The 25,533-nt window shown below is 42.8% G+C and overlaps 1 protein-coding gene across 3 annotated transcripts in view; it reads right to left on the bottom strand.

The window, feature by feature from the left end:
- The window catches only part of SHPRH (SNF2 histone linker PHD RING helicase), a 299,247-nt gene that overhangs the window by 272,111 nt on the left and 1,603 nt on the right, over positions 1–25,533 (bottom strand). For 2 of the 3 annotated variants that reach the window (XM_033937312.1, XM_033937311.1), the window contains exon 2: positions 14,996–15,663. In XM_033937312.1, the coding sequence (XP_033793203.1) occupies positions 14,996–15,634 (639 nt within the window). In that variant the 5' untranslated portion in view covers positions 15,635–15,663. Of the gene's footprint in view, positions 1–14,995; positions 15,664–16,103; positions 16,267–25,533 lie in introns of all 3 variants that reach the window. The other variant, XM_033937310.1, reaches the window with a different exon arrangement.

Raw genomic sequence — 25,533 nt, 5'->3', positions numbered from 1 at the left:
AATGTTGGACGCAGTATTCCAAGTGTGGTCTGACCATTGCCCTATAAAGCGGCATTATAACTTTCTCCGATCTACTCGAGATTCCTTTCTTTATCATGCCCAACATTCTATTTGCCTTCTTTGCCGCTGCCGCGCATTGTGCCGACGGCTTCAGGGTCCTATCTATCAGTACACCCAGGTCCTTTTCTTGTTCACTCTTCCCCAGAGTTGCACCTGACATTGTATACTCGTATTCCTTATTCTTATTGCCTAAATGCATTACCTTGCATTTCTCCACATTGAACTTCATCTGCCATTTCTCTGCCCATGTTTCTAACCGACACAAGTCGCTCTGGAGTTTCTCTCTATCCTCCTGCGATCTGATCGCCCGGCATAGTTTTGTATCGTCTGCAAACTTGATGATCTCACTGGATGTTCCTTCCTCCAGGTCATTGATATAAATATTAAAAAGGATCGGCCCAAGTACCGAGCCCTGGGGTACACCACTAGTCACTTTCTCCCAGTCGGAGAACTTCCCATTTATGCCCACTCTCTGCTTTCGGTTTTCCAGCCATTTGCCTATCCATCTTTGTATATCCCCCTCTATGCCATGGTTTTGTAGTTTCCTGAATGCGTTTTGGGGAATGCCAGCCTCGACGTTATCTGCTTTGCAGGTTGCACAAAATTTGGTTGTGCTGACGCTTACTGAGCACATACCATACCTCAAAACAAGTTGAGGAACTACTCTCGTACCTCAACGCACTTTCCTTCCAAATTCTCAACCCCCAACCCACGCATGAAAAAGGCCACCAATTGGATATTGCAGCATACACAACCCAAAATTCCCACACAGCAGATATCCACATCTCCAATGGTACCTGGCATCCCTCCCTCTGGTCAGATCACTACAAATACACCTTCAACATCAACTGGGCACAAAATAACAACAAACCTGCACCCCAAAAAACCTCCTTCACAACTCGCCAAAAAATCGACCCAACCATGTTCTGGGACAGAATAGACTCCACTATAGGCTCCACAGATCCCAAGGAATTTATGCGCAACTGGCGCAACTTAAGCGAGACTACACTGAATGATCTAGCCCCACTAAAACCCAAAAACAGAATTTGCAGACCATCCAACAAATGGTTCGACAATGATCTGCTATAACTAAAAAGACATTGCAGATAACTTGAAAGAGCCTGGAGAAAGCAGAACCTTGAACAAACCAAAGCCGAATGGAGAAAACTAATCAAACAGTACAAGATTAAACTCAACGAAAAACAGAAAGCCTACCACTCCAAACTTGTTGGTACCGAATCCCCAGACACCAAAATGCTCTTCAAACTAGTAAAAAACCTCACAGACACCAGGCCTCTCTTAGCCACACAAGGAATCCACCCTCCAACAGCTTTCCAGCTAGCAGACCACTACAAAAGAAAGATCACCACAATCAGATCCACCTTCAACAATTCATCAGTCTACCTCGACAAGATTAAAACAACACCTACTTCAGAAGACCCTACAGCAGCCGACAGAACTTGGACCACCTTCCCGCTGGTTCAATGGTCGGATATGGACCGTTTATTTAAAAAATACAGCAAAGCATCATGCGACCTAAACAATTGCCCTTCTTACCTCCTTACAAACGCTACCCCGAAGTTCAGAGCCAACCTCATGCACTGGATTCAATTCACACTCACGGAAGGTCAATTCCCACTCGAACTAGGTGAGATTATAATCACCCCTCTACTGAAAGATCTCAAAGGCCCAAGAGAAACCCCCACCAACTACAGACCCATCGCATCAATCCCACTTTATGCCAAATTAATAGAAGGACTGGTAGCGCATTACCTCACCAACTACCTAGAAAACCACAACATACTTCACCCCTCTCAATCAGGATTCAGATCCAGCTATAGTACAGAGACTTTATTAGCAACGCTGCTGGACACAGCCAAGTAAAGGAGGAAGAATGTTACTAATCCAACTCGATCTCTCAGCAGCATTCGACCTAGTAGACCACTCCATACTACTCCAGATACTGGACGCCATAGGGATCTCCGGAGCAGTGTACAACTGGTTCCAAGGATTCCTGAAATCAAGATCCTACAGAGTCAAGTCAAATGACCTTAAATCGGAACCCTGGTCCAACCCCTGTGGAGTTCCACAAGGCTCACCACTATCGCCTATGCTCTTCAACCTCTTCATATCCTCCCTGGGCTTCACGCTTAATACCCTAAACGCAACTTCTTTCAGCTACGCAGACAATATAACCATACTCTTCCCCTTCGATACCCTAGACCCCACTTCTTTAAGCAAGATAATAACAATACTAGAAGCAGTGGAAGATTGGATGCTAAAACACAAACTGAAACTGAATTCAGACAAAACAAATTTCCTACTACTCGAAAAAGACAAAACCCCATCCACAACAGAATTAGTAATTAGCTCCACCAAATACCCCATACAACCTTCCCTCAAAATCCTTGGAGTGAGATAGATAGATGCTGCACAATGCAGACACAAATCAATAAAACTACGCAAAAAGCCTTTTTTACCATGCGCAACCTCCGAAAAATAAGAAAATCCTTCGAAAAAGACCACTACAGGATCATAGTTCAATCCCTTGTCCTAGGACTAGTGGACTATTGCAACATCCTCTATCTTCCATACCCCACAAACTTGCTAAACCAATTGCAGACCATTCAAAACACAGCCCTCAGATTGATCTACTCCCTCGGAAAATTTGATCATATCACCAATGCCTACCTAGCCTCTCACTGTCTACCAATAAGTGCCCGAATCCAATTCAAATTTTATTGTCTACTATACAAAGCAATAAACGGATCCGCACCCATCTACCTTAACAACCACCTTAATTTCAACTGCTCACCCAGAACAAGAAGAACCAAGAACCTATTCGCCTATCCCCCACTCAAGGGAACTCAGCGAAAGAAGATGTATGATGGCCTCCTAGCAACGCAGGCAGCGAAACTGGACCCCTTTATCTCCAATTTGCTGTCAACAACTATCGACTTTAAATCATTCCGAAAGGAAATCAAAACCCTACTGTTCAAAAAAACTATACAACCTCCCAACCGAACCTAACAAGCAATCAAGCCTAAACCCTTCTCCTAAATTGTAATTTCCTGCATCTATTATGTAAGCATCATCCAATTATAACTTCCTAGAAAACCCCAGCTATCCCCCTCTATTCTACGCCTGATCTGTATACACCCCCTGAATTGTAACTTCCTGGATATGTCCAGCTGTCTTACACTGTAATCCGCTTAGAACTGCAAGGTAATGGCGGAATATAAGTCACTAATGTAATGTAATGTAATGTAAGTGTGAACATGTGTCAGATTCCTATATTAAATTATACTGGCTGAAATTAGATTACCGGATAAATTACAAGTTGCTGTTTATGGTATACTTGTGTGTACATGGGCTAGCACCAAGGTATCTGGTGCATAGTATTCTGCCTTATTTCCCCTTCAAAATCTTCGTTCTGTGGAACGTGGTAATTTGTTTGTTCCACCTGTTAAACACATGTTTGCAGGTGTCAAGGGAAGGTATGTTTTCGTGTAGACGCCCACAGGCATGGAATGAGATCCCTCTATACATCCGGGAGCAAGGAAATTTATGCAATTTTAAGAAATTACTGAAAAGTATTTGTTTTGTAAAATGAAATATGGGAATTGAAGCTTTAATATATTTGTAGCGCTGGTTGCTGAAATGTTTTGTTTGTTAGATTTGTTAATTGTATGTGATGTGATAATACAATTTATGTACGTTTTGGAACCCGCTTTGTATAAAGAGGGCTATAAATCAATAAACTATAACCCAAACAAACTGAAGCTATGGTGGAGGGAAGCTCAGCTTTCCATTCAAGATAGCCTGGATATCCTTCAGTTTCAGGGGAGAGGGAGTGATTGCACTTCTGCTTAATAAATGCTCTCACTCAAAGGAAGGGGGAGAGGTCCATGAGCCAGGAAAGGTGCTAGTCCCCTAAAGCTGGAGAGAAAGAAAGAGCCCTAAAAAGGAAGGGGCTATTTTTCCCTAGGAAGGAAAGTATTACCAGCAAGGAAGGGGATTCCCCCACAGAAGTATCAGTCGCAGAGAGACCCTATTAGAGGGTAGCTCCTCAGGAACAGCACAGAGGCTGAGAGCTATCAGCTGCACAAAAAAAGAGACAGAGGGCTCCCATTAGTGAGCTTCAAGTGAAGTCTCCAAACGCCAGGTATAAGAAGGCTGGCAAGGAAGAGAGGGGGGGATTGGGTGGAACATTTGTTCTTGAAGTTGGGTAACTAGCAGCTGTATAAAAGGATTGGCAGTGTTCCTGTTAGCATAGGCATCAGAACGGGGAGAGTCATGGGTGCCATGACAATCTGTCATCACAATGCTGCCCATCACTGCTGAACACAGAAAAACAGTTGAAGCAGATGCCAGTGTGTATGAATGCTCTTGGCAATCATAAACAATTATGTTGAATGAGAAAGCACACAAACTTGATTATTAGAAGTTTCTTTAGGTCTGTCCAACAGTAAAAGGTCACGGTTAGCATGTAATGCTCTTAAATATGCTTTCTGTACTGTGTTCTTTGGATAACCCCTTGCCAGGAATTTCTCCTGTAACTTACTAGCTTCTTTCTTATATTCAAAATATGTAGTGCATATTCTCCTTGCCTGTAAAAATTGGCCAATGGGAATTGCTACCTTTAAGCATTTGGGATGACAGCTAGTATCCTATATAATAAAACCATAGCCGCGCATGCGCACTCAACCTGCGTGCTTCCATGATCTCTGATCTGTGATCAGTAAGTCTGTGGCGGAAGGAGTGCGCATGCGCGCATACATCGCTCCCTCTCTCCGTGGCCGCCAGCGCTGGACTTTCTGCTCTCCACCTCCTCAAGCAAGATTAAAAGCCATGGTGTGGGCTCCTCTCACGAGCCGCACCAGCGTCGGGGATCGTGAGAGGCAGGCGGCACTTTTAAACTTAAAAGAAAAACTGTGTGCTTGAATTTCAGGTGGTCTGATTATACGGGAGCTCTGGGCAGCTTGCATTCCAGTGGCAGCAACTGGGAATTTGTTGTAGTGATGGAGAGCAGCCCCGCTCCACCCGTTGACCCTCCACAAACCTCCAGCAGCGTAGGCAGCACTTTAAACACGCTGCTTCGCGCCCTTCTACTGCCGATTTCCTCTGCCGGTCTCTGATGACATCATCGGAGACAGACGCGGCAGAGGAAATTGGCAGTAGAAGGCCGCGAAGCCGCGTATTTAAAGTGCTGCCTAGGCGGCTGGAGCCGGGAGGTTTGTCGGTGGTGAGAGGGTCGGGTGGGAGGGTCAGGAGCAGGCCAGATCGAGCAGGACAACGCAGTAAAAGAAGGGGGAGGGGCCGAACAGAGCAGGCCAGATCGTGATAAGAGAAGGGAAAGGGGGTGGGGGAAAATGCTGCTACTGCTGTACAGGGACCTGGAGGGGAAGGGAAATATCACTGCTGCTTCTGCATAGGAAAGGGGGGGGATAGGAGGGAAATGTTGTTGCTGCTGCACAGGGAAGTGGGATGGAAATGTTGCTGCACAGGGAAATGGGAAAAAATGACAGACAGACAGCAGGAGGGAGGGAGACAGAAATAAAGAAAGACACAGGGGCAGGGAGAGGGACAGAAAGACAGACAGAGAAAGGGGGCCAGGGAGAGAGAGAGAGAGAGAGTCAGCGGGAGGGAGACAGACAGACATATATTCTAGCACCCATTAATGTAACGGGCTTAATGACTAGTAGGATATAAAGTTGTTCTTTTCAGTGACCTTATGATGAACTGTAGTATATAAACTGTCCCCCTGAATAGTCACTGTAGTATCCAAAAAAGTTATAGATTGTTTGTTGAGTGGCAGTGAATCGTAAACAAGTAGTAAGGGAATCATATAATGAATTCCTCAAGTTGACTTTCTGGAGTGGTCCAAATGAAAAAAATATTATCTATGAACCGCATCTAGCTTTTAATGTGCTGAAAATATGTTGCAGGATATAACGATTCCTTTTCAAATTGAGAAATAAAATGATTTGCAATACTAGGGGCTGCTGTGGTGCCCATGGCCACTCTTTTGCACTGTTGGTAAAATTGGTTATCAAAACAAAAATAATTCCTTCTTAAGACTAATTGGGCTAAGGCCATAAGAAATGATGTGGATACTCTACTAGATATCTCTCTTGAGTTCAAAGTTTGTTCCACTATGTTCAAGGCTTCCTGCTGGGGTATACTAGTGTACAATGCAACTTCATCTAGAGCAGTGTCTCACTAACTTTTCCGGCCAGTGGCACACTAAATCCAGTGCCCCGGCCGGAAGGCACCCGGATGTTGACACAATGATATCACACGCATGAATGTCATTGTGTCAACGTCCACACATGCGTGAAGGCCCGTCTGGCTACGACCCCGCCGTTACTGGGATCTGGGAGGTGTGGGGAGAAGAGGAGAGGCGCCGGCCAAGAGGAGAGTCAGCTGTGCCGGCTGACTTCCTACAGGATGTGCCTCTCGCCGCAAGAGGCACGTCCTGTAGGCAGACAGCTGGCGTGGATGACTCTCCTCCTTGCCAGTGTCGCAGCACACCAAAAATCTCAGGAGGCACACTGGTGTGCCGCAGCACATAGTTTGCAATATACTGGTCTAGAGTAACTAGATAGCTCGTTGATGTCAAGTTTGTTACCCTCTGAAGTTTTCTCAAGAAGTCTGTGGTATCCTTGAGATATGACCTAGCTTTCCCCACAAAGGGTTGCAAAAAATAATCCAGAAATTTCTAAAGAGGTTCAAGCACTGTGCCTTTTAGGGCAACTATAGGTCTCCCTGGGTGTGAGGATAAAGACTTGTGAATTTTTGGAACTATGTAATAACCTGGAGATCTGGGATGAGAAGTTTGAAAACATCTTTTCCCACGAGTAATCATTCCTGAAAAAAGAGCCTCTTGGACTATTGTAGTAATCATAGATTGTAATTCTCTCAAGGGATCACATGTCAAAGGAATGTAGTTTTGAACATCTCCTAACTGGTGTAAAGCCTCATCTTTATATTGGTTTTGATTCAAGATTACAAATCGAACCCCTCTTATTGGCTGGTTTAATAATTACCAGTGAAACACTCAATGGCTAAAGTAGGCAAAGTCTTCTTTATCAAAAACAAGCACAACAGTCAAAACTGAAGACTAATATAAAGCAGAGTTCTTGCTCATATCGCAATACCGCTCTCAGAGACCTGTGAAGGTTAAACACAGCTGTGTTCTAAAACCACTTTGACAGGTGATAGGTATCATTCATTGAGCCGGTATGTATATATTGTATATTTTTTTGTGCATATTACTGCAACCAACTATACAGCTCCTATAAAGTGCAACGTGTAATAAATATTTAAAACGTATATGAAAAATATGTATCAAAAAATTTTTTACTTAAACATTGCACTTATCTCATAAAAGCTGGTTCGTAGTTAACGAATGGCTAAACGCCCTAAGGGACCCGTTTCACCATGTGTATAGGCTTCTTCAGGGGTCATATCATTGAAAAAGTGCGGCGTGAATTACGTCTGCGCCATTTTTTCATGTGCAGACGTAATTCACGCCGCACTTTTTCAATGATATGACCCCTGAAGAAGCCTATACACATGGTGAAACGGGTCCCTTAGGGCGTTTAGCCATTCGTTAACTACGAACCAGCTTTTATGAGATAAGTGCAATGTTTAAGTAAAAAAATTTTTGATACATATTTTTCATATACGTTTTAAATATTTATTACACGTTGCACTTTATAGGAGCTGTATAGTTGGTTGCAGTAATATGCACAAAAAAATATACAATATATACATACCGGCTCAATGAATGATACCTATCACCTGTCAAAGTGGTTTTAGAACACAGCTGTGTTTAACCTTCACAGGTCTCTGAGAGCGGTATTGCGATATGAGCAAGAACTCTGCTTTATATTAGTCTTCAGTTTTGACTGTTGTGCTTGGTTTAATAATTAGCCAGTGATCATATTGTAAGAAGCTTAAAGCTTTAAATTCAGAAGTTGTCATATTGATGTATTGTTTTTTGTTGTCATTGTGAGATTCCATCTTAGCTAAATCCCTGAGAACTAAATCCCTAAATGTCACAATATTGGGATCCATGGGACCAGGAGGGGTCCACACTGACTTTGAACATAAAACATATGTTTTTTGCTCCAATGTACCTGATGAAAAATGTAATTTGATTTGCAAATTTTGTATAATACGTGCAAGATCACATCTGGCTCTGAATGGATCAGAATAACCCTGAGTTCTGATCAGGTGATAGTGGAAACCTCAATATGTTTGAAATTAGAACGTTTTGTTGCTATTGGATCGAGTCTGTGGTCGATTCCTCAAATTGTACTGAATCCTGCCCGTCCCCTGTCGGCCTTGTAGTTAATAGTGCGTTTTATGCAGTATTTTATGTTCAATTAATTGTATTGCACTGTCAAAGTTTGAAAATCAATAAAGATTGAAAAAAAAAAATTCCTGTCTCTAGATTGGGCTCTCGAGCCCCCTTCACTACTACTAGCTGAACTGTTAGTCATGTCTGTGAATCCTTGAAAAGTAGTCTTTTTCATATTGTTGGTGGAGGCAGTGCCCTGCTCGGGTCCTTGTTTGTTCATCCATGGGTAAATCGACCCCGAAGTATAATCTTGTGTATCTTTTACTAAGGCACGCTAGCTGATTTAACGCACACTAAATGCTAACGTATCCATTATATTCTATGGACGCATTAGAATTTAGCGTGCGCTAAATCGGCTAGCGTACCTTAGTAAAAGAGGGGGAAAGTTTATTTTGTCTGTGTTTTTTTACGAATAGTCTCTAAATTTTGTTGTAAATCATTGAGTTGCTCCTGAAACTGGGTAGAATCCTGGCTTGTGTTAAGAGCCTGAAACATTTCATCTGATTCTCTTGTGACTTCCACGATTGACTCATTTATGTTATCGACCGTAAGGACCATTAAATCCACTATAGACTTAGATGCTCTCTCTGTGAGCTGGGTTTCAGGGAGTTTTATACCCTCTGCAAAGACTGTTGCCAATTTTTTGTAGTTAGATATTGGACTTTTTGCCACATTTTAGGTTTAATTTTGACCTTCTTTAGTTGTTTGACAGGTTTACTGATGATCTAGTGCCCACTGCAGTGTTAGTGGTGCTATGTTTTTCTAAGTAGGTGCTTATTATGTGACTTGTGGTAGACTTGTTCTATAAGCCCTGATTGACATTTATATTGCTTTGTATTGCTTCACAGTATGTCTGGTATTGGATTTTGGATTTAGATCACACCTTTCTCATTAATAGCTCAAGACGTTATATTCAGGTATTGCAGCTATTTCCCTGTCTCTGTAGAACTTACAATTTAAGTTTTGTACCCGATTCAGTGGCAGGTTAAGTGACTTGTCCAAGATTTCAGGGAGCAGTGGTGGGGCTTCCCTAGTTCTCAACATACAGCTCTATTAGGTACTGCTAATTCAGATAACACATATTACCTAATCAGTGGTAATTCAACTTCTTATTAAAGTCTAGCTGAGCTGAAGCCTGGTGGCTATTTGGCAAAAACATGGATAGATCAATTTAATAGTTGCCAGAAACCTCAAAATTTCTGTTACAGTGCTGCTGAACAAAAGCATTTACATGGCCAACAATAAGATGATGGACTGGGGAGCTAAGGCTGACCGAGAGCCAAATGTTAAAGTAGCTGCATATATTTCCAGAATACTGCAAATATTTCTCTGTTGCATTGTTTTGATTTTCTTGGTACATAATTCCATGGAGTGCATTACAATATGCACACTACCATCAGAAACAGAGGTACTGGTCACTAATGTAATGTACTGGGGGAAGCAGTTGGTAGACAGAGGAGTTCTTCCATGCTGTCTTCAAAAGTGCTCCTACTGTTTCCCACCCTTTTATTTTTAAGAGTGGCGCTTGTCCAGGGGGAGTTGTGTTCCTTCTAAGCTGTGCTACATATCCAGTAGCTGAAAAAAGCAAAACTATAAATTATACGAGGTCTGTTCAAAAAGTTCCAGGACTGATTTTATAAAAATTAATTAAACAATCTTACAATTTATTCCATTGGGTCCTCTTCAAAGTACCCTCCCCTTCCCTACGTAAACACACTTTTCCCAATGTTATTTCCATTTCAGTCCTTAAATGCATCTTCAGGAATCGCCAGAAGTTGCTGTGTTAAATTTTGCTTTATGTCTTCAATGGTGTCAAATCGCTTTCCTTTCAGTGTGGATTTAAGTTTAGGAAACAAGAAAAAGTCAGCAGGTGCCAAGTCAGGAGAGTAAGATGGATGGGAAAGAACTGTCATCACTGACGCATTCAAAGCACCTTCCACGACTCATGACATATTCCCCATAAGCCACTTTCAACATTTCATAAGTTTCTGTAGCGGTCTTACCCAATTTAAAACAGAACTTCATGCGGTAGCGCTGATCAATGAGGTCACACATGATGAAAAATAGCCGATCACGAAAATACACTTTCGCAAAAACTGCTGTAGCTCAGAGACAAAAAAAAGATATCAACAAATGGAAAAGAGGAGGTTACTCGTGAGGTTTCAAGCTATTCAATGCCGCTTAGCGCTAATCAAAAGAACTTACCATTGGCATACAATTCAAACTGTTCTGGAACTTTCTGAACAGACCTTCAAGTTAATTAAAATTTTCTCTGCATACAGTATGCTTTGTGTAGTTTAATTTTGTGGCTAACATTATACTGTATATTGTTAATAAGATTATATTTTGTGTATATGAAAAATGAATGGAAGAAATTGCATTACAATTAGTACTATTATTATATGGGTGGTCTAGGGTGGAGCTTGGGCACCTCCCAAACAAAAAGGTGTTCCACTGCCCCTGCCTGTTAGTAAGCTGCATTGTGGACTGGGTAGAACAGTTGTTGGTTAAGTTGTTCAGAGCTTTAAAGCAATGTTTCAAGATCAGGAACAACTGATCAAACAGACAGATTTGAACAAAAGGAAAACAGGGGTAGAACTACAAATTTAAAAAGGAAAGAACAAGAGGTGGGGGAAAAGTCCAAAAGAAGAGATGTCAAGACAGATCAAAAGGGATACAAGAGGGAAGCAAATGCAAGAAAGGAACAGGCCGCAAATTCAAGTATATGTACACGAATGCAAGGAGCCTAAGGAATAAGATGGGTGAATTAGAAGCTATGGCACAAAAAAGATAACGTGGACATTATCGGCATCACGGAAACATGGTGGACTGAGGAAAATGTCTGGGACACTGTGCTACCATAATACAAACTATATCGCAGAGACAGAGTGGCTCAAAAAGGTGGATGCATTGCCATATACGTCAAAGAGGGAACTGAATCTACTGGAGAGAACACGGATAAGTTAGTCTCTATGGGTCAAAATTCTGGGAACAAATGGACTGGAAACGAAGATCGGCATCTACAACCAACCCCTAGGGCAGTCCGAAGAAATTGATGGAGAAATGACGGATGAGAATAAATGCAACTGCAAGGGAGGCAACGCAGTTATCATGGGTGACTTCAACTATCTGGGGATAGACTGGAACCTAGGCACCTCCGGCTGCGCTAGGGAGACCAAGTTTCTGGAACAACTTGTCAAGGAAAATACAAGAGGAAATGCAATTCTGGACTTAATTCTAATGGACTGCAAGGACCGGCACAAGGTGTAGAAGTAGAAGTGACGCTGGGAAACAGCGATCACAACATGATCTACTTTGACCTGGACACAGGGGCGAAACATCGGTCCAGAACGACGGCCACGGCACTGAACATCCGAAAAGGGAATTACAAAGAGATGAGACACATGGTGGGGAAGAAGATTAAGAAGAGGATAAGCACTGTAAAAATGCTAGAGCAAGCTTGGTCCCTTTTTAAAGACACAGTCACCGAGGTGCAAAATCTATATATACCGCGTATCAACAAGGGATCCAAGAGGAAAAAGAACAAGGAACTGGCGTGGCTCACTGTAGGGGTGAAGGAAGACAAGAAAACTTTGTTTAAGGGATGGAAAAGGTCAAGAACGGAAGAAAACTGGAATAAGCACAAACAACATCAATGCAGGTGTCATAAGGCAGTAAAAGAGGCCAAAAGAGACTACGAGGAAAAAATAGCCAAGGAGGCGAAAAACTTCAAGCCGTTCTTTCGATATATTAAGGGGAAATGACCCGCGAAGGAAGCAGTGGGACCGTTAGATGACCATAGAATAAAGGGAGTGCTAAAGGAGGACAAAGCAATCGCCGACAAACGGAACACATTTTTTGCATCTGTATTTATCAAAGAGGATATACATAGCATACCAAAACCCATCAGGCTATATGCTGGAAACGAAGACGGGAAACTGACAGGATTGACTGTCAGTCTAGAAGAGTTATGCAGGCAGATCGATAGGCTTAAGTGCGATAAATCCCTGGGACCGGATGGCATCCATCCGAGGGTCATCAAGGAAATGAAAGGGACTATAACTGAACTGCTTCAACTAACAGCCAATCTGTCGATCAAATCAGGAAAGACTCCGGAAGACTGGAAGGTGGCGAATGTTACACCGATCTTCAAAAAAGGTTCGAGGGGAGATCCAGGAAACTACAGACCGGTGAGTCTGAACTCGGTACAAAGAAAGATGGTAGAGGCACTGATAAAGGACCGCATCATTGATCACCTTGATTGACATGGTCTGATGAGGACCAGCCAGCACGGTTTCAGCAAAGTCAGATCTTGTTTGATGAACTTGCTGCACATCTACAAGGGAGTAAACAGGCAGATAGACTAGGACGATCCGGTCGACAGACATTGTATATCTGGATTTTCAGAAGGTGTTCGACAAGGTTCCACATGAACGACTACTTCGGAAAATTGCAAGCCATGGAATCGAGGGTGAAATACTCACGTGGATTAAAAACTGGCTGGAGCATAGGAAACAGAGAATGGACATGGATAATACTCTGGGATGTCTATGCTGGGATGTCAAGCTGGGATGTCTATGCTTCAAAGTACTATCAGGACTAGCCCCTAAATACATAACAGACCTCTTCTCATACCCAACCAACAGACATGAGAGAAGATTACACCTGAAATTCGTCTCCCCACCAGCCAGAGGATGCAAATATAAGAGATACCATCAACAACTTCTATCCTATCAAGCAGCCTTATGGGGCAAAGACTTAGATAAACTAATTACACACACAAACAACTATGGAGAATTCAGGAAACACCTGAAAACATACCTGTTCACAAAATACCTAGGCAACGAACAAGGACAATAACCCCCTTCGCAATCACTTCCCAAATCTGTTCTTGTAAACTGTTAACCCCAATCACTAACTTCCAACCCTGTGCAAACCGCAAGGTACTTCACGACCCCACAGTACATAACTGTTGTTATTATCATTATTGCTGTTACTATCAGATGTACATTGCAATATTCTTTGCTGTAAACCGCCTAGAAGTCGCAAGATTGTTGGCGGTATATAAGAATAAAGTTATTATTATTATTAATACTCGGACAGGAAGAGCGTCACCAGTGGGGTGCCGCAGAGCTCGGTGCTTGGACCCGTGCTCTTCAACATCTTTATAAATGATCTTGACATTGGTACGACGAGTGAGGTGATTAAATTTGCGGACAATATGAAGTTATTCAGAGTAGTGAAGACACAGGGGGATTGTGAAGATCTGCAACGTGACATAATTAAGCTCGAGAAATAGGCATCGACATGGCAAATGAGGTTCAACGTGGATAAGTGTAAAGTGATGCATGTCGGTAACAAAAATCTCATGCAGGATGTCCGTGGCGGTACTTGGAGAGACCTCCCAGGAAAGAGACTTGGGAGTTCTGATCGACAAGTCGATGAAGCCGTCCATGCAATGCACGGCAGCAGTGAAAAGGGCAAACAGAATGCTAGAAATGATAAAGAAGGGGATCACGAACAGATCGGAGAAGGTTATCACGCCACTGTACCGGGCCATGGTGCGCCCTCACCTGGAGTACTGCGTCCAGCACTGGTCACCATACATGGTACTACTCGAAAGGGTCCATAGAAGAGCAACTAAAATGGTTAAGGAGCTGGAGGAGTTGCCATACAGTGAGAGAATGGAGAAACTGGGCCTCTTCTCCCTTGAAAAGAGGAGACAGAGAGGACATGATCAAAACATTCAAAATGCTGCAGGGAACAGACTTAGTAGATAAAGACAGATTGTTCACCCTCTCCAAGGTAGGGAGAACAAGAGAGTACTCTCTAAAGTTGAAAGGGGATAGATTCCATACAAACGTAAGGAAGTTCTTCTTCACCCAGAGTGCTAGGAAACTGGAACGCTCTTCCGGAGTCTGTTTAAGGGGAAAATACCCTCCAGGGATTCAAGACAAAGTTGGACAAGTTCCTGCTAAACTGGAACGTACACAGGTGAGGCTGGTCTTTGACCTGGGGGCCACCGCGTGAGCGGACTGCTGGGCACGATGGAACACTGGTCTGACACAGCAGCGGCAATTCTTATGTTCTTATGTTAGGAATACAGTTGCTATTTGACAGCGTCTTTAAGGGAGCAATTGCTACTCGAAGGCATCTTTAAACAAAAAGGTTTTTTATTTGGATTTGAAATGGTTTAAATGTTTCTTCTCTCATTTGGGTGAAGTGGGTTATAAGTAACTAGATTAGATTAAATAAATAACTTGAAGTACCTGCCAATTGCTGACTTTGACAAAAATGGATTTTGTCATGCTATTAATTCCTGTGAATTCTTTTAAAAGTACATCAAGTAACATATTATGATAAATGGGAACTTGAATACAGGCAGAAGCAAAGCTGTACATTAAACTGAGTACAAGAAAACTCGGTGTACTTATAACAGAATATGTCAACACCAAATTGTTATCACTTTCAGTCACTAACTAGAAAAACTGAGATCGGTCAGTCTTATGAACAACAGACAGACTATAAACTAAAAATATACCTAAAGAAGCAGTCACTGAAAAATACCTGTAATGTTCGAAGTCCTCCAGGTCTCTGAAAAAGTCCTATTATTCTCTTTTTTTGCAGCCATCTGAGGTCCTCTAACATTTCATTACTAAAGGAAGACTCCACCAAGACCATTTCCATGTGACCAGTCAATGATGATTTTAGTACTCTTTCACTGTCATCCAAGACATCATCTTTTGGACAGATTAAGATCTGTAGCTGATCCCCTGAATCTGTTCTAGTCAGTATGTAACTATAGTGCTGAATATCTTTTGCAAGATATTGTCCTGGTAGAAGCTGAAGGCTCAAGTCTCCCAGCAATGCTTTCCAGCCATCATATGAATGGTAGGGAGAGACCATAATGTTTAGCTGAACAGTCAAAGAGGTCAGAAGGGAGCAAAAGTCGTCATCTTCACCAAAGGCTGAGTGGCATATGGACTTCTTCCTTTTGCTGGAACTGGCTGGAATGAGATGCTCATCAGTGCTGTCATTTCCAATGAGAAAGGAAACAGATGAACTGGGGCCTGGAACACAGTCGCCATACTCCTCCAACATTAGATCTTCATCATTCCTCCGGTCTTCATGCATATTCCAACAGTGCAGTTTCTTTGTCTCATCATTCATTCTCATTGGAGCACCACGTTTCCGACGACTGCTCATCTTGCTGCCTTCCCCACCAGGGGTCAGACCTTTGACAGACAGAAATGTTAGCCAGATGTTATACATAGTATCAGTCTGTGCATGTCATATTATAATATCAACAACATGATTAGAAACAAGGAAGTTGGACTACCTAGCTAAAATATTGTATTAATTATTCATGATACTGGTCACAAGGAAGTAGTATTTGTTTGCAAATGAAAATAGGAATATAAAATGATTTTACTTTTCACTAAGGCTTCTAAAAAGATCTAGCATGGAGACAAGGAAAAATTACGGTATGTCCTATCTGATAATATTTCCTTTAGTCCTACCAGACCAGTGGGATTAGTTATACCCATGACTAGAGGATGCAGACAGAAAAAGAAAGTAGTTCTTGTGATTGGCCCCTTTAAGGGTATCATGACGCTGTAGGAAGTTCATTATGCTCTGAAAGCTGGCTCTGCTGATAGAAAGATTAGGTTCTTACTTCGATAATTTTCTTCCTTGTAAATAGGTGTCATTCTGGACAGATGGGTGGTATTCAATCTGAACCCGCAAGCTGTGCAGATGGTATCAATCAGTTTTCAACTCCTCTTTATTCAGTGAACTGTGCTGCCCCCTTCAGTTTGTACCCAAGCAGGCGATAGCCCCTATAAAGATAAACATAGGGATAAACACAGATCTGTTCTGCTCTGTAACAAGTATAGTAAAACTATTAATAATAAACTACATAGAACAACAAATTTCTGAGACTAGAATATCAACCAGCAAAAACATTTATAGAATTCTATATACCAGCACTTTTTGTGCCCTTACACATTTCTTCCTCCTCCAATAGTCAGATCGACATGAAAAAAACCTCAATCTGAGAGCCGACATTCTTGTTTGAGACAGTAAGCAGACTCATAAAACTGATAGAGCAGGGCTTGAGCATGGCGGCACATGGGTACTAAGCAGCCATAAGCGGCTAGCTTTCGCTCTAGGTGTGTAAAAAGTACATGAGAAATGACACATGATGCAAATTTTATTAAAATAATTATTTCCGTTAATTGTCAGAATGGACCTCAAAAGGTTAATTTTGCGTCATCGAGAGGTCTTTATAGTTGCCAAACACTGGCCTTCTGATAAAGATCTCAACCCAATAATTCGTAGCTCCCCAATATTTACCTTTTGTCCTGCATGACATCATTATTTGTCAGCCAATCCATTAACAGAGGCTGTCCTTAAATTTGGACAAAGAACTTCTTTTTAACATGGAATAAAAGTTTCAGAAATTATATTTTTTGTTTACATTCATTTTGAATATACATTATTACATTTTACTACATATCTAATATTCTTTTTGTCACTCTCAAAGCTTATTTCAGACTGTTCGTTTATGTAAAACAACCTGCTGAAAATTTCTTGGCCCTATCAGCATCAGAGAAAGGAGTGGCTGTTCCCCCTTGCTCTGATCTTTACAAAACTGACAGTGTTAAATTTCACTGATATACACACAGAAGCCTTCCTATACTGGAGACTAGTGCAGCGTCTCAGATTCCAACTTAACTATTTCCAGATGTTGCCTTAGGGTTTTTCCTTAGTGTTCCTTCAGTTTTAAAATATATAAAATATTAGAAATTAAGTACACACCATTCCTTCATATATCTTTCATACATTCATCATTTGTTCGTTCATTCGGGGCCCCTTTCATCCACAGATCCACACCATGTATTTCATTCATATTTAATGCATGTTATATCTCAGTTTGAAATATGAAGTCTAATATGTTCTTCCTAACCAGCCTTAAGCACATCTGGTATCAATTAGAACCACGAGGCTAAAGGTGGGAAGCTGAACAAAGACTCAGAAAGAGAGAGAGTCATGGAGGCAATTTCATACCTCCATGTATTATATATATCCATTTCCTCTATGGTCTGGCTTAATAGCAAAGTACATAAGGAGAATATTATTATGCTTTTCCTTAATATTAATCTGTAGTGTGTTTTTCTGGCCTTGGCTACATCCATATTCAGATTTTTATTCACCAACTTTTCATACGCTTCTATTGGGCATGGCCTTAACTAGCACATATGCTTGTATCTAACTAGAGTTACCCAGAACCATACGAAAAGCAGACAGTTTTGTAGAAAACTCCACAAAATACTGCACCATCATGTGCTGCACTGTCCATTCCATTAATGTACCATAGATATATCCCCCTACAGGCCACGAGCCACTACTGCTCAGGCTCCAGAATGACACACCTATTTACAAGAAATAAGATTATCAAGGTAAGATCCTAATCTTTCTAGTGCAATAGGTGTGTCATTTTGGATGAGTAGGATGTACCAAAGCAGTCCCTTGAATCTAGGATGTGACAGATGAGCCTGCCTGCAATACTGTAGCCCCAAATACAGCATCCCTCTGTGCTGCAACATCCATGCTGTAGAACTTAGTTAAAGTATGAAGAGTGGACCACATACCTGCCCTACAAATCTCCTCAGGTGAAATCGCAAAGGCTTCTGCCCATGAAGAAGCAACGCTTCTCACCAAATGGGCAGCTGCTTTCCGCAGGCAATGTTAAGAGCCGGGGATGGGCTCCGTGATCAACTTGCGTTGCCTTCCCGATCTACCGGTCGATCGCGATCGACATATTATGCACCCCTGATCTAGAGATAACCACCTTAAACACCAGCCTGCCCCATCTGGCAGGACTGAATTAGAGAATGACATGGTGACAAAATTCATCACCGTTCCCGTCCCCGCAGATAACCGCGGGAAACCATCTTCATGTCATTCTTTAAGGAGAGAGGGAAGAATCAGAGTATAATTGGGCACAACCACTGGCCCGCAAGCTTTGCTTTGAAGATTGCTGGTGTAGAAGGACCAAGGTTGAAATAGACACTAGAAAATGACATGGGATTATTTTCCGCGGTTATCTGCGGGAACGGGAACGGTGATGAATTTTGTCACCGTGTCATTCTCTAGACTGGATAGCACAAACAGATGATCTGAGAGCTGAAATTCATTTGTAACCTTGAGATACTATAGAATCACTCTGCGAACAAGCAGCAGCCACAGGACTTTGTCCTTTTTCTCTGATCATGTGGGCTGGAATATAGGCAGATGGACTTTCTGGTTTACATGAAAACCTGAAACTACCTTTAGCAAAAAAGGACAGCACCGTACGTATGAAAACTTCTTCCTCCATGAATCTAAGGAATGGTTCTCTGCAGGAAAGTGCCTGCAATTCTGACACTCTATTTGCAGACATGATAGTAATCAAGAAAGCTGTCCTAACAGAGAGGTCCAACAATGACATCTCTTGCAAAAGCTTGTCTTAACAGAGAGGTCCAACAATGACATCTCCTGCAAAGGCTCATATGGAGCCTTAGTCAAGCCTTGTAAGACACCATTCAAGTTGCAAGATGGAAAAGTCTGTCATACCAGCAAGCGTAATCGAAGAACACCTTTCAAAAATCAGGCTATATCTGGATGAGAAGCCAAAGATGCCTTGTTCCCAGAGGTTCTGAAACAACAAATACCTGCTACTTGAACCTTGAAGGAGCTGACCACCAGCCCTTTTTTGAGCCCAAGTTGAGAAAGGCTAGGATCACTGAAATTGGTGCCCTCAGAGAATTCACATTACAGTGGAACCTTGGTTTACGAGCATAATTTGTTCCAGAAGCATGCTCGTAAACCAAATTGCTCGTATATCAAAGCGAGTTTCCCCATAGAAAGTAAGGGAAACTCGCTTGATTCGTTCCCTCCCCCACCCCCCACTCCCCGAGGCCAGCAGCACTGCTCTATCCCCCCGAGAACCGGCATTGCTCCCCCCGCTCAAGAAGGCCCCCCCTGCATGATCCAGAATCTCCCCTGCCACGATCCGGCACCCCCCCCCCCCCGCCACGATCTGGCATCCCCCACGCGATCTGGCACCCCCCACCCACCCGAACACTTCGCTTACCCTCCATCTGGCACCGGTACCAACGCCCAGGACATGACGATGCCCGAAGATCTGCAGTCCTTTTTGCTGGGCCTTGAGCATCTGCACATGCTCAAGGCCTTCGAGTTCCCAGTCTCTCCGAGATTCTCGGAGAGAGTAGGAACTCGAAGGCCTTGAGCATGCGCAGATGCTCAAGGCCCAGCAAAAAGGACTGCAGATCTTTAGGCACCAGCACCGGCATGTCCTGTGCGTTGGTGCCGGTGCCGGGTGCCAGATGGAGGGTAAGTGAAGTGTTCGGGTGGGTGGGGGTGCCGGATCGCGGCATGGGGGAGTGCCAGATCGCAGAAGGGGGGGTGCCAGATCGCGGGAGGAGGCGCTCGTACATCGAGGCAAGCTCGGTTTGCGAGGCACCAATTTTGCAAATGTTTTGCTTGTCTTGCAAAACACTTGCAAACCGGTGCACTCATAAACCAAGATACCACTGCATCTTGTTTACCACACCAGAGTTGAAACATCTCTCAGGCCTTAGTGTAAGCCAAAACCGTTGATGGCTTTTTGGCTCTAAGGAGAGTGGCAATAACTACCTCCAAGTAACCTCTTCATGCTTACGCATCACGCTCAAGAGCCAAGCCATAAGACCAAAGCAATTCAGATCTTCTAGAAGAATTGGTCACTGAAACAGAAGCTCTGGGTGTACTCTCGTCTCTCTGGAGACAGACTAAATTCATGTAACAAGGCCTTCACGATGAATCTGAGGCTACTAAGATTATGGTTCCTGGGTGGTCTGCTATCCTGCGGATCACTCAACCTATCATAGACCATGAAGTTCCCTCTCTGGCCATAGCTGAATTAAGGCTTCCAAGCCAGCACTTCTGGGCTCGCATCTTTGGCTGAAGAAGCATACTTCTTTCTTGTTGATTGTTGTGGCCATCTAGTTGAATGTTGGTCAACTCCAGCATCATTCAATGCTTTGGAAAGCTCTTTGAGACAACGACCACTCTCCCGGGTCTAGAGTCTATCTGCTGAAATAATCGGCTTGTACATACACCGTCGATAGTGCTTGTAGGTGAACCTCTGCCCAACGGAACAACAATTGGGCTTCTGTTTCTAGCAGCTCAAGCACTCTTGGTCCTTCCCTACTGATTGACATAAGCCACCTCCGTGGCACTGTCCAAGAAGACTCTGACCGCTTTGCTCTGCAGGGAGCTCTCCATATAGGCATATAGCTCGTACTTCCAGTCTATTGATGGACCACTTCCTTTGAGATGGAGTCCATTGTCCTTGCAACAGGTGCCCACTACAATGACCTCCCCAGTCAGGTTGGTATCTCTTATTAGAGTCTAAATGGAGAGGCATGCCCCTCGATAGTGACTGCAGATAAGAGCCACCAACTCATGCTGCTCCGTACCTGTGTTGTCCAAGGTAGCAGCTTCTGGAGAGCTTCTGTCTGAGGAGAACAGCAGAACAGCATATCCTGCAGGGGACACTTATGCGCCTTCACCCACAGGACCACCTCTTTGGTCACAGCCATGGACCAGAGCACTTGTTCACAAAGCTTCTGTCTGCATGCCTCTGGAAGATAGACACAGCCCTCCGCTGTGTTGAAGTACATACCAAGTACTCTAGAAAATGTTTCGGTACGAAGTGATTCTTAGAAACTGACAATCCAGCCCAGGTTCTGTAACACCTAAACTACCTTGGACACTGCATTCTCTTCCTCCACTAGGGACGAGACTCTGATTAGCCAATCATCCAAGTACAAATGTACTTGTAGCCCCTGCTTTGCAGAGATGCGTTGCTACTACAACCGTCTCTGAGCACTGAGAACTGGTAATGCCTCTGCAGCACATGGAATCAAAGAACTTCCTGTGCTCCAGAAAGATGGGAATGTGAAGGTAGGCTTCCGTTAAATCCAGAGAAGCCAGTAACTTCCCTGGAGCCAAAATTGAAATGAATGAGAGGACTGTCTCCATGTGGAACTGTGGCAATTTCAAAGTTGCACTGACCACCTTGAGATCCAGAATGGGTCTCCAATCCTCCAATCATTTCTTTGGCATTATGAAGTATATGGAGTATCTTCTCAAGTCAGATTCTTCAGCTGGAATGGATCCTAAAGCTTGAATGTTTATCAAACATTGTACTGTTGCCAGTACTTTGCCCTCTTTCTCCAGCATTCCTGCTAGAGAGGTCACAAATAAATAGGGCAAACTCGAGCATGCAACCTTCTCAAAAAATATCGAACACCCAGCGGTCTGCTGTGATTTGCATCCAGGTCTCCACATAGGTTCCCACCGATAGGCTGTCAGACTATCAGCGGGAAGGAGATCTCTGCCCTGGTGTCATTGTGGCGGCTAACAGTGGATGAGAGCCACAGGACTGTTATCGAGCACCAGCAAACTTATCAAGATCTTTGATAGTTTCTCTGGATCAAAGTTCTATCTGCAAATTGCCTAAAACATTGGAAGCCTCGAAAATTAGATTGCCCCACTCCTCTAGGGCAGGGTCTCTCAACATGTGGTTTGTGTACCCTTAGAGGTGTGCGGCAGCGCCCCTTCCCCTTCCTCTTTAATCGCAACCGCTGCCAGGGATCCCATGCCCTCCTTCCTATTCACCCCTTCACTGAAGCACTGCTTCTGGGGATCCCTTGTCCTCCTTCCTGCATTTCCGCTGAAGCCTTCCAGGTCAGTTACCTGTTACCTCTTTCAGCCACAATGGGGCTGCCGCCGCCACAGGAAATCCCATGACCTCTTTCCTTCCGGAAGCTTTCTCTCTGACATCAGAGCTGATATCAGTGGGAAGGCTTGTGGGTCAGCCATGGGCAGTATGTAAAAGCCGCTGCCCACAACGTGAATATGTGCTGCTGAAGCCAGGAAGGAGCAGCCCAACTGGACAGCCCTGAAAGGAGCAAGTGTATTTTAGCAAATAAGGGAGAGAGGGGACATGATCGTGGGACAAAGGGAGAAAAGGGGGGGTGGGTAATTTGAGACAAAGGATAGAAGGCAGGGAGGGGGGCATGAACTCATGAAACAGAAAGAAGGGAGGGGGCATGAACATGGGGCACAGAAGGAAGAGAGGAAGAAAGCACTAACTTGGGAGAATTGTTGAGCATGAGTGTGTGAGCGAGAGGGAAGGAGATGGTGCACATGGGGAAAGGAAGAAAGAGGAAAATTATTGGGCATAGAGAGAGAGGAATGAGGTAGAGATGCATGGGGAAGAGAAGGAGAAGAGGGAGAAATGTTGGATATAGTGGTGGAGATTGAAGGAGATACAAGGGGAGGAATGTTGGACATAGTGATGGAGGGAGAGATGTGGCATGGTGCTGGAGAGGAGTGATAGAAGGAGAAAAGGGCATTGGGCTGGTGGGCAGTGGTGAAAAATGCTGCACATGATGAGAGGGAAAAATGTTGGATGTGGCAGTAGAGAAGGTGGGAGAGATGCACTATGGATTTCTCTCTCTCTCTCTTTCCCCACTCCCTTTGCAGCAAGGGAGGGAATGAGAGAAAGACAGATGGCCAGTGAGAGAGAGATGAAGACATGTTGCCAATAGGGGTGGAGGAGAGAGGAAGAAAAGTTGAACTCATGTAGGGACAGAGAGAGATTGGCCACTGTTGGAAGCAGAATACAGGGCTAGATGGACCATTGGTCTGACTCAGTATGGCTATATATATATATGTTTTTACATACTTTTTAAGAACTCGCTGAGTACTTGTGATCTAAATTGAACATCAATGAAAACAGAATACTGGGCTAGAAAATTATTTTGCCTGAGCCAGTATGGCAGTTCTCATAACTGTAAATCATTGATACTAAGTGATTTTAAAAAAAGTTAACAACAGCCTGTTTTAATCAGGAGAGGCAGAGCCCTCAATGAATAATAATTCACATAGCAAATTTATCCAAGGACTATTACCCTTAATCAAATAGGGAGGGATTACTTCCAAGTCACAATTCATGAGCTTCCAAGAACCCAAAACCCAATAAACTGTCACCTATGAATAAATGAAATTCTTCTATCACTAATCTGTACTTGAGTAAAATTCTTCCCCCAAGCCCTCCTCTACATTACTTACTAATAAGGCCCAAGCACTCTCCAAACTTTTCAACAATTTGTCTGGACCTTATAAATTCTGTCTTGAAAAATCAAACAAGATCATTAGCCACCAATAAAAAGTCACAGAGCACCTCAATTTTTTATGGCGGTTTTCTGCCTTTTCAAGTTTGAATGAGGAACTCCTGCTTTGTCTAATAGACAACTTATAAAACCAAGCAACCAACTTATATTTCTGCCAGTTTTCCATAAAAGTAGTTTATCCTCCATCTCCTCTTTGTCAAGAGTAATAAGCCAACTATCCAGCACCCCTGTGAGCCAGTTTTACTTGTGGAGCTCCATAGGGCCACAAAATTCAACACATCCTTAAAAGGACCTAACTCACAGTAAAATTGATCCTTGAATATCTTTCCCAATAGATCCAATAGATTACTACTGCAGACAAATCACAGCAAGAATCTTTTCACCAATCACAATAAATGCTTTCTGCTTCTGATCCAAAGGCTTACTGCTCTGAGCCCCAAGAAACAGTCTGACTGGAATACTGATGTCACTCACACATACATATTTTTCTCTTTCATATGATCATACATATACAGTAAATCTAATCAAGCATGCTTCCTTTATTTATCAGAAGCTTCATTAAAAAGGCAAAAGAAAGATTGAAGCACCAGGTCTTCATCATCATTGGCAATACCATCAATCTTAAAATCCTCTTATAAAACCAAGCTCCAATAGTGAACAGGTTATCAAATGAAGATCTCCATGATTCCTTTTCTCCAATCCCAGGGATGCTGGAAATGCTAGCTCAGGGTTCCATAGCCCAGACATCACTCGTTCCAAGTGAGCTAGAAATCTAAAGATTCAGACAGAAACTACAAGGTAAGGTAACTTTTAAGGAACCAATGTACTAAAGATATGTTCCCATTTTGTGTCAATGACAGAAATACAGTCCTCTAAATAAAGTAATCTGTAATCACTATTTGTATAGTTCAAAAGTGCTCCCTCTCCCAAGCTTCACCAGAGGGCATGAAAGATTCAACAGCTCAGAAGATTAACACTATGTGCAAATTAAGATAACTTTATCATAAATTCCAGCATAACTAACCTAATTATTTAAAAGCACTTACCAGAAATTATTAGAAAAAGTTTAACTGCTAAGCTACTTACTTTTCACAATGCTTCACAATCTGTCAGATTTATTAGTAAACCCATATTTCCACAGTCGCCAAATACAAGCCTGCTAGATGTGTCTGCTAAATGGCTCTGGTTTTGAACTACAAGTCACTGGAAAAGTGGCAAAAGTTTTATATCATCAGTTATTGATGCAGAATAGTTAAGACACAATTAATGAGGTCATGCCATACACCTACACTAGTAAAAGTCACTAGGATGCTGAAAATGTGGGAGGGAGCACTGAAAATAGCCAACAAAACTGGTATCATAAAGCTTTTCCCATTCAAAACTAACTTCAAGAGCTCTTTTCCTCCATATCGTTATAAAACTACAAATCTTTTTAATAAGACAGTTCAGGAAAATTATAGGAACGGGAAGAAATGGTACTGCTAATCTCCGTTTAGTATTACATTACATTAGTGACTTCTATTCCGCCAGTACCTTGCAGTTCTAGGCGGATTGCAAAAGAAAATAACTGGACATTTCCAAGAAAATTACAATTTAGGGTGCTGTTTACATGATTGAGACTTTGAAGGGAAAATTACAAGAGTGGTAGAGACTTTGAAGGGAAATTTACAAGAGAGAGGATGGACAAGGGGATGTGTTTTGATATCTAGATAAATTTTTTTTGAATAGCAGGGTTTTGATTTCGAAATAATTTGAAGTCGGTCGTTGTTGTCAGCATGTTGGAGATGGGGTGGTCAGTTTTGCTGCTTGCATCGCTAGTAGGTTGTCATACATCTTCTTGCGCTGAGTACCTTTGAA

This window comes from Geotrypetes seraphini, chromosome 3 (assembly GCF_902459505.1).
Source record: "Geotrypetes seraphini chromosome 3, aGeoSer1.1, whole genome shotgun sequence".
Lineage (NCBI taxonomy): Eukaryota > Metazoa > Chordata > Amphibia > Gymnophiona > Dermophiidae > Geotrypetes > Geotrypetes seraphini.
The sequence above is the reverse complement of the archived record's forward strand: the minus strand, read 5'-3'. Positions and strand labels throughout refer to the sequence as shown.